Source organism: Corythoichthys intestinalis, chromosome 4 (genome assembly GCF_030265065.1).
Source record: "Corythoichthys intestinalis isolate RoL2023-P3 chromosome 4, ASM3026506v1, whole genome shotgun sequence".
NCBI classification, from domain to species: domain Eukaryota; kingdom Metazoa; phylum Chordata; class Actinopteri; order Syngnathiformes; family Syngnathidae; genus Corythoichthys; species Corythoichthys intestinalis.
The window spans coordinates 19,770,952-19,787,647 of NC_080398.1; the positions used below are offsets into that span (position 1 = coordinate 19,770,952).

Below are 16,696 nucleotides of genomic sequence, written 5' to 3' on the forward strand. Positions count from 1 at the left end.
CTGTATTTGTTTATTATGACAATAAATCCTCAAGATGGCATTTACATTATTAACATTCTTTCTGTGAGAGGGATCCACGGATAGAAAGACTTGTAATTCTTAAAGGATAAATGTGACTTTTTATATTGTGACTAAATATTGCCATCTAGTGTATTTGTTGAGCTTTCAGTAAATGATACTGTAGCCATTTAACTGTTCTGCCCAAATGCATGATGGGAAGTGCAACCATGACTGTGCGTAGTGGTACCAATTGATATATCTTCTCTGCGTTGGGAAATAACATAGGGTGTTAAGAAAAAGATTAATTACTACCTTTCTTCCCCACATTGCTTCCCACGATATTTCTAAACGTAGGGAGAGGGATTGTAAGGCTTTAGCCAATCAAAAAAAAGGCTCCAAAGGCTGCCAAAATTCGCTCTACTCATTTCACGCTGCCTTTTAGCTCTATACATAGGTAAAAAGGCGCCATTACAGATTGAACGCGACAATGCGTGAGTGGGTCATGCAGCGCATTTGTTCATTGCGTTAAATATTTTAACTAGGGCTGTCAAACGATTAAAATTTTTAATCGAGTTAATTACAGCTTAAAAATTAATTAATCGCAATTAATCGCAATTCAAGCCATCTATAAAATATGCCATATTTTTCTGTAAATTATATATATTCTGTAAAATAAATTGTTGGAATGGAAAGATAAGACACAAGATGGATATATACATTCAACATACGGTACATAAGGACTGTAGTGGGCATTTCACTCTACTGTCATTTAAATCTGTCTATGCTGTCCTCACTCCGAAGCGTCTACTTTTTCCAAAGCTAGACAGCTAGTGAACGACGCCATAATAATCAGACTTCTTCCTTTTTCATCTGATTTATTAATAAAATGGCCTCAAACCATTGTCCTCTTAAGACCGTCGTAAAACTACAAAAAAAAAGTACACAAGCATTGCATTAGCAACAACGTTAGCTTAGCACGCTATACAGGTTCACTAAACATAAACAAAAAGCGTCTCATACAAAAAATATAACATTTCGCTTACTAACATAATATGTACATTATTTCACAACAACCATACTTACGGACAAATCTTGTCCAAGGATCATATAAGCACAACATTATCAGCCCGAGACGTCATGCAGCCATAATGAACTGGCAAGAAAACAATAAACCATGTCGAAAAGCGACCACAAGAGTTCGCTGTTGGACAGCACAAAAAGCCTTGCTGTAAAACTTACCAAAAGGCAGAATACTTTCTGAGCGGGACGTGAGCGTTAATTGCGTCAAATATTTTAACGTGATTAATTAAAAAAATTAATTACCGCGCGTTATCGCGATAATTTTGACAGCCCTAATTTTAACATGATAATTTTTTTTTTAATTAATTACCGCCGTTAACGGGATAAATTTGATAACCCTACCTTAAGCCTAAACTAAAGACTCTGGAAGAGTGTAACATATTATGTCTGTAACGTTAAATACAATTAGAAAACGATTTAATTAAAAAATATATATATATTTAAAAAAGGCATGTCCAATATTTTTTTGCCGATTCCGATACTTCATCTCTAGTCGTAACGCTTGGGAAACTAGAGCAATTCCTCAATACATGACGTTGAAAGATCACTGTTGTACCTCAAAAACAGTTATTCTGAACATAAAGTAAATACAATGCAACTTGCTTACCCAACCTACTTCAGAAATGACACAAACCACCAAAAAGCCCTTCTAAAGACCCCACTCCAAACCAGAAACCACAGCCAACCGCAATTAAAGTCAAGCAAAGTCGCCCTTCAAGAAAATTGAGCATAATAAAACTCTTGCCTCTGTTGATTTGCACTCTAATGCAAGTGATTACGCTTTAGAAAGGACAAAACTCCAAATAAAGCACCATTTTCCAATAGAAACCACAGTGTTTCAACACCAAACTTAACAGAGTGAATTTAAGCAGTTTGACTGATTGTTCCTGCCAGTGTGTGTGTATAGCACATCCACAGGGTGTGTTGGGTCGCGGAGAGAGGCATGCGAAGGAAAAACATGCTTTCTGTTGAAACCCATTAGTTTGTTAGCGCCTCGCAGGCTTTTTCCCACACTGATGGAGATGTTTGCCTGTGGTAACATGAAGGGAAAAATCAACTTTAATTCAACCCCAGCAATAGACCATCCGTCTGCCACCTGTGGCGTGCAATCATAACTAAAACTCATTTATGTCACTGTCACAGGATAAAGACTCGATTCAGCCGCTGGTGTGTGTTTTTTTTTTTTTAACGCTTCCTGTTCTGTTCATCTTCCCCTCCAGGCTCTATGCGCTGTGGGCCTTTGTGGAGGTCGTGACCTCCGTGACCAAGCCTGCCAAGAGGAAGGTGAGTCATGAGCGCCTCACACACTGCAGTCATTGACTTTGCTTAGTTGCAAGGTGAAAGGTGAAGCCATCAAACGCTTCACAGTTGTTTCCCTATCCCACAATAATCAAAAGGCTCGCTTTCAAGCCTGCCGCACACCGGCCGATGCTGTCCTAAGCGACTGAACTGGATCACAACATGTCATTGGGGGTGTCCAGGGTAAACAGTTGTCATTGATACGAAGCAATCTCTTGGAGCCTCCTTCAGTTCAAGTTTATATTCATTTTTTGTTGATTGTTCAGAAAACGAACTGAGTGTTGAAACAGAAAAAGAAAACAGAATGGTGACACAAAAACATGATTAAATATACAGTACAGCAGGGGTCGGAAACCTTTTTGGCTGAGAGAGCCATGAACACCACATATTTTTAAATCTAATTCCGTGAGAGCCATACAATACGGTCCCTGACAAAAGTCTTGTCGCATATTCATTTTGTAGAAACAATTGCTAATAACCTTTTAATGTTGCAATTGGTTTCAGAAATGGCTCATATGAAAGCTAAAACCCTCCCAAATGATTTGAATGTACAAAAAAATATTTGTTTCACTGAAAAAAGATTGATCATTCAATGAAGACATAAATGTCAAATTTTGGCAAGACAAAAGTTTTGTCGCCAACAGAAAGTAGTGTGAAAATTGAACAAAAAATGTACTTCCAAATTTCCGCGTAAATCGGGATTAACCCTTTGATTACGCCAAGTTTATCCCTGAACCTCAAAATAACAATCCAAAAACATATATTGTACGTCATTTTAATAAGATAAAGTAAAAGGCAAAGATACTGTGAGGTACGTTGTGTTAAATGCCGTTATATTCAATGACTATTCGGGCTTTAAAAACATAAAAACAAAAAAAATACTCGAACTTTACTGCTCAGGTCGCCAGCGAGCCCGCCGTCCAAACTCAAAAAAACGGATCGGGACTCGCAAGAATAGTCCGTGACGGGGGGGAGCAGCAGTAGTATGACAACAAGGAAGTGGGACCCGACTAGGCATATGCCGGTTACTGGTTTCAAGGTTTACCGTGGTATGAGAAAGTCACGGTTTCAAAACCACTAAAATTCTCTGTCATACTGTAGTACGGTATTAGCTATTGTTTATGTCCCAAAAATGCAGCGAGAAATGGCTTGGAGCGGGAGAGCTCACCCCTCCTCCTCCGGTTGTTGTTCTGTCCTGCGTATCAGTAACACTGCTGTTGCTGTCAAAACTACAGTTGAGCTTTTTCAAAACCCCCTCAAAAAAGTTTAGTCTATTATGGGAATATTTCCACTACTGAAAAGAAAAAGACGGCCGCGGCTTAGAGGAGGAAGGACAGCTGACATGCAGGCAACACCTCCAACATGATTTCACATTTACCTGACCGTCATCCGTCACTTTACACAAATTTTAAGCAAACGCTGTCATGAAAGTTTCCCACCAGCTACAGTGCCTTGCAAAAGTATTCGGCCCCCTTGAACCTTGCAACCTTTCGCCACATTTCAGGCTTCAAACATAAAGATATAAAATTTAAATGTTTTGTCAAGAATCAACAACAAGTGGGACACAATCGTGAAGTGGAACAAAATTTATTGGATAATTTAAACTTTTTTAACAAATAAAAAACTGAAAATTGGGGCGTGCAATATTATTCGGCCCCCTTGCGTTAATACTTTGTAGCGCCACCTTTTGCTCCAATTACAGCTGCAAGTCGCTTGGGGTATGTTTCTATCAGTTTTGCACATCGAGAGACTGACATTCTTGCCCATTCTTCCTTGCAAAACAGCTCGAGCTCAGTGAGGTTGGATGGAGAGTGTTTGTGAACAACAGTCTTCAGCTCTTTCCAAAGATTCTCGATTGGATTCAGGTCTGGACTTTGACTTGGCCATTCTAACACCTGGATACGTTTATTTTTGAACCATTCCATTGTAAATTTGGCTTTATGTTTTGGATCATTGTCCTGTTGGAAGATAAATCTCCATCCCAGTCTCAGGTCTTGTGCAGATACCAACAGGCTTTCTTCCAGAATGTTCTTGTATTTGGCTGCATCCATCTTCCCGTCAATTTTAACCATCTTCCCTGTCCCTGCTGGAGAAAAGCAGGCCCAAACCATGATGCTGCTACCACCATGTTTGACAGTGGGGATGGTGTGTTCAGGGTGAAGAGCTGTGTTGCTTTTACGCCAAACATATCGTTTTGCTTTGTGGCCAAAAAGTTCAATTTTGGTTTCATCTGACCAGAGCACCTTCTTCCACATGTTTGGTGTGTCTCCCAGGTGGCTTGTGGCAAACTTTAAACGAGACTTTTTATGGATATCTTTGAGAAATGGCTTTCTTCTTGCCACTCTTCCATAAAGGCCAGATTTGTGCAGTGTACGACTGATTGTTGTCCTATGGACAGACTCTCCCACCTCAGCTGTAGATCTCTGCAGTTCATCCAGAGTGATCATGGGCCTCTTGGCTGCATCTCTGATCAGTTTTCTCCTTGTTTGAGAAGAAAGTTTGGAAGGACGGCCGGGTCTTGGTAGATTTGCAGTGGTCTGATGCTCCTTCCATTTCAATATGATTGCTTGCACAGTGCTCCTTGAGATGTTTAAAGCTTGGGAAATCTTTTTGTATCCAAATCCGGCTTTAAACTTCTCCACAACAGTATCTCGGACCTGCCTGGTGTGTTCCTTGGTTTTCATAATGCTCTCTGCACTTTAAACAGAACCCTGAGACTATCACAGAGCAGGTGCATTTATACGGAGACTTGATTACACACAGGTGGATTCTATTTATCATCATCGGTCATTTAGGACAACATTGGATCATTCAGAGATCCTCACTGAACTTCTGGAGTGAGTTTGCTGCACTGAAAGTAAAGGGGCCGAATAATATTGCACGCCCCACTTTTCAGTTTTTTATTTGTTAAAAAAGTTTAAATTATCCAATAAATGTTGTTCCACTTTACGATTGTGTCCCACTTGTTGTTGATTCTTGAAAAAAAAATTAAATTTCATGTTTAATGTGTCTAGCGATGGTAAAACAAATACTATAATATAAGCTTGTTAACGAGGCTGTTAACATAGGTAGCTTTCCAAGACAGCTAACTAGTTTTCGCTGTTTTAGCGTACTTTTGTAAAGTCTTTCGCCATTGTAAACATCTGTTCAAAATAACGTTTTCTTAAAGTTAAGATCCTGTAAGTCGGGTACGTCGTAATCCGGGGACTACCTCTACTGCAACATGTTTGGAACTTTTGTTCAAATCAAACTTAAAAAAAAAAAAAAACTTTTTTTATTTTTTTTGCGTTATCTAATCGGGACTCTGTATCGGCAGATTCTCAATAAGGTGACTCGAACTCGGGTGCAAAACTGTGCGATTGGGACCTACTTTGAGAACCACTGTCTTATATGAGTGTCGCATCAGGAAGTGTCCTTCATACATCAGCAATGTAATACTAACCAGTCGCTTTTTAAATAGTGTTGAAATATATTTCCAGTTCATATTGTTCAAGTTATGTTTAACTCTTTCTCCTGTCTCTGAATGCAAATTGCACCTTTCATCTCGTTAATTCATAACACATTACTCTTCAAGGACAAGGAAGTTGCCTGCTAAAAAGGAAAAAAGGGTTTTTCCATTTACTGTGAGTCGTGATGGATCCGTTCCCTCTTGCCCAACTACTAAATTGGTTCAGTTCCGTCCCATCATTTTGTGTCACCATCCACAAACCAGGAAAGAAGAGGAATTCATTCACATTTTTATGCCATTCAAGGCAGGATGAACACATTTCCTCCTACCTCTTTTTGTGGGGTGCTATGAGATTTATCTCATGTAAAATATGTGCTCGGCCTCAAAAACACTACCCCTTGACTTTTTTTGTGTCAGTTCACAGTGCTGGCCAAATGTATTGGCACCCCTGTAATTCTGTCAAATAATGCTCAATTTCTCCCAGAAAATGATTGCAATCACAAATGCTTTGGTAGTAATACCTTCATTTATTTTGCTTGCAATGAAAAAACACAAAAGAGAAGGGAAAAAGAATTAAATCATTATCATTTTACTAGGGCTGTCAAAATTAGTGCGTTAACGCGCGGTATTTAATTTTTTTAATTAATCACGTTAAAATATTTGACGCAATTAACGCACATGTCCCGCTCAGACAGTATTCTGCCTTATGGTAAGTTTTACAGCAAGGTTTTTTCTGCTAACAGCGAACTCTTGTGGTCGCTTTGCGACATGATTTATTGCTTTCTTGCTAGTTCAATATGGCTGCACGACGTCTCGGGCTGACGCCAACGTTGTAATGTTGTGCTTATATGATCCTTGGACAAGATTTGTCCGTAAGTATGGTTGTTGTAAAGAATGTACATATTATGTTAGTAAGCGAAATGTTATATTTTTTGTATGAGACCCTTTTTGTTTATGTTTAGTGAACCTGTATAGCGTGCTAAGCTAACGTTGTTGCTAATGCAATGCTTGTATACTTTTTTTTGGTAGTTTCACTACGGTCTAAAGAGGACAGTGGTTTGAGGCCATTTTATTAATAAATCAGATGAAAAAGGAAGAAGTCTGATTATTAAGGCGTCGTTCACTAGCTGTCTAGCTTTGGAAAAAGTAGACGCTTCGGAGTGAGGACAGCATAGACAGATTTAAATGACAGTAGAGTGAAATGCCCACTACAGTCCTTATGTACCGTATGTTGAATGTATATATCCATCTTGTGTCTTATCTTTCCATTCCAACAAATTATTTTACAGAATATATTTATAATTTACAGAAAAATATGGCATATTTTATAGATGGTTTGAATTGCGATTAATTGCGATTAATTACGATTAATTAATTTTTAAGCTGTAATTAACTCGATTAAAAATTTTAATCGTTTGACAGCCCTACATTTTACACAAAATTCCAAAATTGGGCCGGACAAAAGTATTGGCACCCTTTGAAAAATGATTTGATGCTTCATTAATTTGTGTTATTAACAGCACCTGTTACTTACCTGTGCCACATAACAGGTGGTGGCAATAACTAAATCACACTTGCAGCCAGTTAAAATGGATTAAAGGTGACTGAACCGCTGTCCTGTGTCCTTGTGTGTACCACATTGAGCATGTAGAAAAGAAAGAATACCAAAGAACTGTCTGAGGACTTAAGAAGCAAAATTTTGAGGAAGCACGGGCAATCTTAAGGTTACAAGTCCATCTCCAAAAACCTGAATGTTCCTGTGTCTACCGTGCGCAGTGTCATCAATAAGTGTAAAGCCCATGGCACTGTGGCTAACCTCCCTAGATGTGGACGGAAAAGAAAAAAATGATGAGAGATTTCAACTAAAGATTGTGTGGATGGTAGATAAAGAACCTCGACTAACATCCAAGCAAGTTCAAACTGTCCTGAAGTCACAACAGTGTGTCAACCCGTACTATCCGTCGGCGTCTGAATGAAAAGGGACTCTATTTTAGGATACCTAGGAAGACCCCACTTTTGACCCAGAGACATAAAAAAGTCTGGCTGGAGTTTGCCAAAACTTACCTGAGAAAGCCAAAAACGTTTTGGAAGAATGTTCTCTGGTCAGATGAGACAAAAGTAGAGCTTTTTGGGAAAAGGCATCAACATAGAGTTTACAGGGGAAAAAAAACAAGGCCTTCAAAGAAAAGAACACGGTCCCCACAGTCAAACATGGCGGAGGTTCCATAATTTTTTGGGGTTGCTTTGCTGCCTCTGGCACTGGACTGCTTGACCGTATGCATGGCATTATGAAATCTGAAGACTACCAACAAATTTTGCAGCTTAATGTAGGGCCCAGTGTGAGAAAGTTGGGTCTCCCTCAGAGGTCATGGGTCTTCCAGCAGGACAATGACCCAAAACACACTTCAAATAGCACCAGAAAATGTTTTGAGAGAAAGCAGTGGAGACTTCTAAAGTGGCCAGCAATGATTCCAGACCTGAATCCCATAGAACACCTGTGGAGAAATCTGAAAATGACAGTTTGGAGAAGCCACCTTTCAAATCTCAGAGACCAGGAGCAGTTGGCCAAAGAAGAATGGTCTAAAATTCCAGCAGTGCATTGTAAGAATGCACTGCATACCGGTAGTTAGCATGCATTGTAGAAGTGTCTGGTTGTGTCACTCATGTGACGTCCTGCGCCTCCCCAACTCACCCTCTCCAGTCTGCCCATTGCTTGTTTTGAGACACACACCGTAAGATTTGTCTTCTTATCTTGGCAAGCAAGAATATGCAATGTTGCTTTAGCCTTTAAAGGTATGTGCTGAGTGATCATCACACACTTAATGTAAATCGTAGCGTTAGCATAGCATTATCGTTCGTGTTAGCATTAGGCTATTGCTAACGGCAAGCGTCCTCTTAAACTTTCAGACAACATATTTTACATACAGTTTGTGGCGTCCAGGTGGGTATTTTTAATTGAAAATAATATACTGTTTTCCTGCTGAGTGTGTATTATAACGTGATAGATTTGTAAATGCTACAATATGTGCTCCTCTGTTAATGTTCACTCGAAATAGTTGGAACTTAGAAAACTGTTTTCATTTTTGCAAGGAAACTTTCGAATTTTAAGGATGAAAGTATTGAGTAAACGTCGACTAAAACTAGACAAAATTAGAATTTTTGTCAGAAAAAAAATAGATTAAGACAAACACATTTTGAAATGACTGAAATATGACTAAGATGAATAAGTATTATTGTCGAAATGACTATGACGACAATTAAATGGGCTGCCAAAAATAACACGAATAAAAATCTCTCTTTTTGAACCAAGTTTTTGCTAAAAAGTTTAGTTGGATGGATACCGGAAGCTGTTTATTGCTTTTATTTTGTCTAAAGGTTGTGCTACCAAGTCTTACGCTGAGTGTGCCAATACTTTTGTCCAGCCCATTTTTGGAGTTTTGTGTAAAATGATTTTTTTTTTCTTTTTTTTGTGTTTTTTTCATTGCAAGCAAAATAAAAGAAGATATTTCTACCAAACCATTTGTAATTGCAATCATTTTCTAGGAGAAATTGAGTATTAACTGACAGAATTGCAGGGGTGCCAATACCTTTGGCCAGCACTGTCACTAACATATTGTAGTTTTCTATGATGGTTTTTTTAAAAAAAAAAGTTTTTTATATAATGTCGTGCTCCATACATAGATCGCGCTGCTCTGACTACCCGCCTTTCCAAGCAAGCTCGTGATTTAGCCGACCGTATGTGACTTTTTGAGTCATTAATCCGTTTTTTCCTGTAGTGGGGCCCGTAGCTGTCAAGGAGCCACAGTGACGCCTTTGTGATCATTGAGTTTAAAAAAAAAAAAAGTTTGCGGTGGGCGGCAGGTCTGGCCGTACAGTGTTGAAGGAGTCTAAGCAGTAGCAAGTAGCAGGAGGTCATTGGCAGCCTCCTTTGGGTCACTGCGCGCTGCTCATTAATGTTCTAGCTATGTGGCAGCTGTGTGTTTGATGTCACTCATTGCGACACACACACACACACAATCATTAGGCCTGTCCGCTTTGACCCCCCTCGATGCCCCTCCCAACTTATTTTTCAAGCTCCTTTCACTTTCCTTGTTCTCCCGCCATTTTACCTTGGACTTGTCATTTGCATTCCACCAGTCTTGACCTTAACATTATGGAACAAGGTTGAGCAGTACCTGCTGCTCTCAGGAGCATTTGACTAAGCGTCAGTTAGGATTACCCCAAAAAAAAATGCATTCGCTGAATGTCAGAATAATGAGTGAATATTATTTAGACAGCTTTTCATTACTTCCTTTAAAGTCTGAAGGTGGTTTAAACATTTTGGACAAGGATTTCTCAAAATAGTTGGCAGGAATTTTGGCCCATTCCTCCTGACAGATCTGAAGTAACAGAACTGAGTTTTGAGGCCACCTTCCTTGCCAGCGCCTTTTCAGGTCTGCTCATAAATTTTCAAAAGTATTCCGATCAAGGCATTGTCATGGCTTCGCTAAAATATTACCTTTGGTATTCTTTGCTGCTTTGTAAGCAGTTACCGTAATTTGCGGACTATAAGCCAGTACTTTTTTTCCTTCATTTTGAATCCTGCGGCTTATTGTCCATTGTGGCTTATTTGTTGATTTATTTGGGTTAATAGGCAACACATGCCTCCTGGTATGCATCGCAGTGCTACAGATGTAAATAACAATCAAACTTCATGTTCTGTGCTAATTATTTATTCAGTAACTGTTCCACTTGTTTCATTAATTGCTTGTTATGGCTTTTGGTAACACTTTGACAGTGGCATCATAAGACTGTCATAATTATGACATGACACTATCATCGGTATTACTGAATGCTTATGACAGATGTCATTAAGTGTCATCCGGCAAATTATGTTACTAACTCCATCAATGTCCAGCTCGGATCTTTTACAGCCATTCAAAAGGGAGATAATTTGCCGGATAACACAAAATGACATCTGTTATAGGCAGTGTTGGGAGTAACACCGTTATAAATAACGCCGTTACGTAACGGCGTTATTTTTTCAGTAACGGGGTAATCTAGCTAATTACTTTTTCCGCCGTTACAACGCTGTTACCGTTACTGACGGTCAAAAGCGGTGCGTTACTTACTCTGAATAAATTGAAGAAACTACCAGCCGTGTCGAGTCGACTCTCTGCTTTGTTGATTTGTCATCCAAGACTTGGGGTGCGTTCGGGTTGAGAATAGCGCACTTACGTCTGACTCCAAGCTGTTTGTCCCTGCTCATTCAATTAGACAATGCTTTCCAAAGTTTGGTAACGTTTCTGTGTTTGCTACACCTGATGCTAGCCTCGTTCCCATCTCGCACTGTCAGCCAGCAATAATTCTGCTTCCATCTTGAGGACGGCAGACGCTTTGAAGGTGACGTGAATTGTCGGGAAACTAGCCTACCTGAATGCAGCCCCTGGAGAGATGCAATGGAAGTGATTGTGATTGGCTGAGGGTTAGAGTCATGTGTCGTGGTAAGCCAATCAGAGCCGGTGATTTCACAAGCAAACCGGAACAGCGCGTGCGGCAAACACACACACGCAAAACAGATGCACGGGGTCGGGAAAGAGCAGTCAGAAGAAAAATTGTCCTTTAAGAGGTGGAGGTATAGACACTATTTCAAGTTTGTCGAAATTAAAGGAAAGAACCTGCATGTAATGTGTAATTTATGTCCCGGGGCAAAGCTCTTGTCGACATCTGTGGTAAGCAATTCAAATCTGCTCAAGCACCTAACAAGTTAACTACCTGTCTGTTCTTCTCTATTCCACTGACTCGAATACTGCTCAGAAAATTTCAAATTCTTTGACATACAACAAGTTCTTTTTAAAGTAACGGAAATAGTTACTTTCCCTGGTAACTAGTTACTTTTACTATAGAGTAATTCAGTTACTAACTCAGTTACTTTTCGGAAGAAGTAGTGAGTAATGTAACTAATTACTTTTTTAAAGTAACGTGCCCAACACTGGTTATAAGCATTCATTAATGCTCATGACAGTGTCATTTCATAATTATGAGTGTCTAATGGCAGTCTTAGGGCACCACTGTCAAATAAAGTCTTACCATATACCTAATACATAGTGGTTAATGAAACAACTGGAACAGTAACTGAATAAATAATTAGCATAGAACATTAATTTTGATTGTTATTTACATCTGTAGCGCTGCAATGCATGCTAGGAGGCATGTTGGACAACAGTAATGTGACAGCGGGTGGCAGAAGAGGTTTACTGTCTCCCCCAAGGGAGCAGTGATGGCCAAATGAAGTTTCTCGAAGCATAAAATTCTCACAGTTTACGCTAGATGCACAAAAATCACCAAATGCAGAGATTATCACCAATATTTTTCAAGCTCAATAGCTATATTAATTACATTAATAATTAATATTAATAACATCATATAAGTTTTTGCCCAAATAAGCAACTTTAAAAATAGATATATATTATATTTAGTGGATGTTTTCAACACCTAATAAATCACATTTTCACATCAGAAACATAATACTTGAGGAAAGCATGCAGAGTTATCTTAATTTTATGTACAAGCACAACTTGTTTAGGTTGAATTCGGATGTCACTAATGCCTCAGCACGTCTTGCCGGCTATCTGGCCCTTGTCGTCTTTGGATTGAAATGTTACATAAAATAAAACACCATTTTTTTTGTAAGGGCGCAGAAATGTCTAAATTACTAAAATGGGCAGAAAACGGGCAGTTGGCCGAAAATTACCTAATCGTTTAATACAAAGTTACTTTACTGCGTATGGATACAATATGGCGGCCATCACAAAACAACGAGCTTTTTAAGTTGAAAATTCTTGTAAATAAATGCCTACATCCCAGAATTTCTATAGATTTCAACATCGAACAGTCGAGATTCTTGGTTAAAAGCAAAAAAACAGGCAGTTATCATTCATTTCACGTAAATATTTCAAACTAAAGTTACGTGACTGTGTATGGATACCCCATGGCAGCCATCACAAAACAAAGAGCTTTTTAAGTTGAAAGTTCTTGTAAATAAATGCGTAAATCCCTGGAATTTCTATAGATATGAGCGTAAAAACGTCTAGAGTCTTGATTAAAAAAAAACAAAAAAAAACGGGCAGTTATCATTCATTTTACGTAAATATTGCAAGCTAAAGTTAGGTTAATTTTTTTCCCATGCATTTTTTTCACAACGTTTCAAAGTGCATGCATGAGGCTCTTTTATATAATAATAACCTTGAATTCTTAACCAAATCACTCTTGAGACACTCCTGACTGCTTGTATGCAGTAAAACATTCGTCCTTTTCCACTTAAATCTGGCGTTTGAACGCAGCGTTTGTTTGAGTTTATCTCAGTGAAAGCCATCAGCTCTGACTTGGTCGGCCCCCAACGAGAAGGCGTGGCACAATGTTTGCAGGAGCTGTCTTGTCAACTGATGGTAAAGTCTATGTCGTGTCTTTCAAGTTGTGTCCAATACATATGCAGTTTTATCTCTAATAAACTCAAATGTTTTCAATCAACTTATCAGAAGATACCCAAAACATGACATCATCTTCTGGGTTTTTCCAAATTATAAAAAGGTATCGTAATCTACCAAAAAGTTCTGACTTTGAAGAAAGTAATTAACATTTTCAACAAAAAGCCTTCTCTCATCATTATGGCATTTAGCAAATAAAAATAATTTTGTTAATCCTAATTGACCTAAACCGGTTGATTCTGATTCCGTGTCAGACAGGGAGAACAAAAAGTTTGTCGGAGACGTACACGTGTGCAGCGTGTTTACCCACACTTATTGACACACTGGACAGGCCTTTAGCGAGATGGGCAGGGAAGTGGAGCATTCATCATTTCGTCAATGGAAACTTTTGTCCCTTGCTCATATTTGCTGTTGTGCCAAGCAGGCCAGCGAGCGACTTGTTATGAAATGACTTTTATCATTTCACGCCGCAAAGGAAAAAGAGCAAAGACCAGGCTGGCGCTTGCTCCCAACACGTCATGCCACAACATACACACACACACATTTGACTTTACATCCATCTGCTCTCAAGCTGCTTGCTTGGCAGGTGACTCAATCCTCCTCAATCCCCCTGATTTACCGAGGCTTTGGGATTTACATTTTGGCCTCAGAAGGAAGGAAACTCGTGAGACTGAGGATCATCAGTGGACTCATTTACTCGGAGGTGTGGGCAAAAGTATTGGGACACTTGGCATCGTGCCGATATAGCAAGTTCCACTCTTCTGGGAACACTTTCTCTGAGATTTTTGACTTGTCTGTTTGAACGTTGTACTTTTGTAGTTCATGTAGTTCATCCCAAAGGTGTTTGATGTTTTTTCCACAGTTAATTCATCCAAGTATGCCTTTATAGGCTCTGCCATTGGAGCAGCAGAAAAACTCCTTTTCCACAATACTCACTTCCACAGGGCTGAACACTGTTAATTTATATTTTTAATTTGGTGTATTTTTATAATGTATTTATTTATTATCAGGGGTGAAAGTGGGCGGGAACGGTCAGGAACGCAGTTCCGGTATACGGTGCTATGATTCTCAAAATATGACGGCAACTGTCAAAGACACAATGTGAAAAAAAAAATAAATAAATACAAAGCTGCCACACATGCATTTCATCTCCAAGAAGAAAACAATCTACCAACATCAGATTTACATACACAAGTGTTAACAACAAGCATAATAAAGTGCTTGTGTAATGTAATCCGTTTCCACCGATATTTATTTTATTCCACGGACGGCATGGAGGTTTACCCAGCTGCTGCAGTTATCCGAGTCTGACAATGACGAGTCACGTCAATGTGCGAATGCACGCAGCAAGCAAAACGCCTGGGCTCATTTATCCGTTCAATTGGCTGACATATTGACATGTGATCACCAGGGGTAGTTAGCTCTGATTGGTTCAAATGTGCATCTTTTCTGAAACGGCAAAAAAAAAAGGCAATGCAACAGAAAATGGATCAAATCTTTAAGAGCAAGAAAGAGTTAAGGTGGCTTATTTATCATATTTAGTTTTTTATTTTTTTGCTTTGATGGGGAGGTTCAGAACATCTTAGCTGTCAATGTGCACTTTGGAATTATATTTGTTCATTTATGTTAGGCTACTTATTCATTTCCTTATGATTATAAAGAGTCAATGTTTGCGCAATCTTCAAAATATATTCCATTTCACTCTGTATAATGTCATTTGTAGTTATTTTTCTGAATGTATGTTACTTATATCTTTATTATTAAAAAAACACAACAAAAAATGTTTACATTATCTTCAATTTTAATATACATCCTATGTCCTTAAGTAGTTAAAATTGAGATTTGGCGTTTAGTATGTGAGGAAATGAGGGAAAATAAAAAATTAGGAGATGGAGGTTGGGGTTATAGCTGTTTTTGTTAACTTTTATTTTGCAAATCGTTGAAAAAATACAATTTTGAATGAAAATCAGTTTTTGTATGTGTTATAGACAGGGGTGCACATAAGTGGTCCGCATGCGTACTGGACGTAGACAAACGCGCTGGCCCTCAACGGCTTCCATACGCTTTTGCGTACCGATGGCTGACCACTGTATTTGCGGCGGACACGAGAAAATCACTTCTCAAAATGTCAAAGAGGCAGGCCCCACTGAGTAATTATTTCCGTGTTCCCCCACCCCCGTCAAAAAACAGACAGATGACAGAGACGTCACCGGAGCTACCGAAAAAAAGTACTTTTGCTGAAAAGTGGCTGCAGGAGGTACCATGGCTAGAAGCAAATGATGCTCGCACGGAAATGCGGTGCAAAATGTGCCACGAGAATCCCAATGTCGCTGATAAGAGCAGCGCACTTTATGTAGGGTCAAAGAATTTCAGCCATCCAAACTTTGAAAAGCATGAAAAAAACAGAGCACGTGGCATTTAAGCAAACTTTCGATGTCAGACAGGACCCCACTCGCGCTATGGACAAGTGGCGGAATAAAGGTAATGAAGAACAGCGCCATGCACTTACAAACGTGTTTTTGCTCGCATTTTACAAAGCTAAACATGCACGTTCAATGAGGTCTTATGAGGAGGACATCCCACTTTTACAAAGGCTTGGAGTTAATGTGGGAGCCGCATAATGCCCTTTATTTTGAATTGGAGCTTTTATGTTTATTTCTTTACATTTCACTTCAAAGTAATGGCAATTTTGTTGTGCCAGTTGATGTTAATCAAGCGTTAATTGTTTATATAATTAATTAAAGGTAATTGGCTCTAAGTTAAGCTTGTCATAATTTTATCGCATCATGCGGGTCGGGTCTCAAGCTCAATGAGGACCAAGTCATGTCTCCAGGTCCTCCTCTGAGAACTTGGGCAAAAAAAAAAAATGTGCACCCCTGGTTATAGAAATAACTGACCAAAACAGTTTTCTATGCATTTCAGTAGTTTTTAAATGTTATGTTTCATACTTTTGATAATTTTGTTTTATAGCTCACAACAGCCAATATGACACCCTCAGTCATTGACACCTACAGTAACTAAGCTACACCCCTTTTAAAACCACACACACACACAAAGTCAGAGTTATTATTGTGTGCAATGTGACAATGAAAACACCTAGTGGACTTCAAAATGAGCAACGACTACCCGCTGTTGCAACGGCAAAGCTACGAAACGGCCGCTCATGTCCCGGCTCTAACCTATCGCTGGATTCTCCAGAATGAAGGAAAAATATGTTCATTCATGGAAGCACACAGATCACTATTCTCTCGCACATCTCGCGACCGTGGCGCAGTTGGTAGCTGGAGTTGTCCTTGGACTGAAGGGTCAGTGTTTCGTTTCCCGGCTATGACTGCCCACTGTCAAAGTCACCTTGGGCAAGGCACTGAACCCTGATTTGCCTTCAATGGGTTGACAGCGCCTT

At 39.2% G+C, this 16,696-nt stretch overlaps 1 protein-coding gene across 2 annotated transcripts in view; it reads left to right on the plus strand.

Annotated features, from left to right (window-relative positions):
* The window catches only part of adamtsl4 (ADAMTS-like 4), a 164,142-nt gene that overhangs the window by 21,982 nt on the left and 125,464 nt on the right, over positions 1-16,696 (plus strand). For both annotated transcript variants that reach the window (XM_057834063.1, XM_057834062.1), the window contains exon 2: positions 2,301-2,364. In XM_057834063.1, the coding sequence (XP_057690046.1) occupies positions 2,301-2,364 (64 nt within the window). The remainder of the gene's footprint in view (positions 1-2,300; positions 2,365-16,696) is intronic.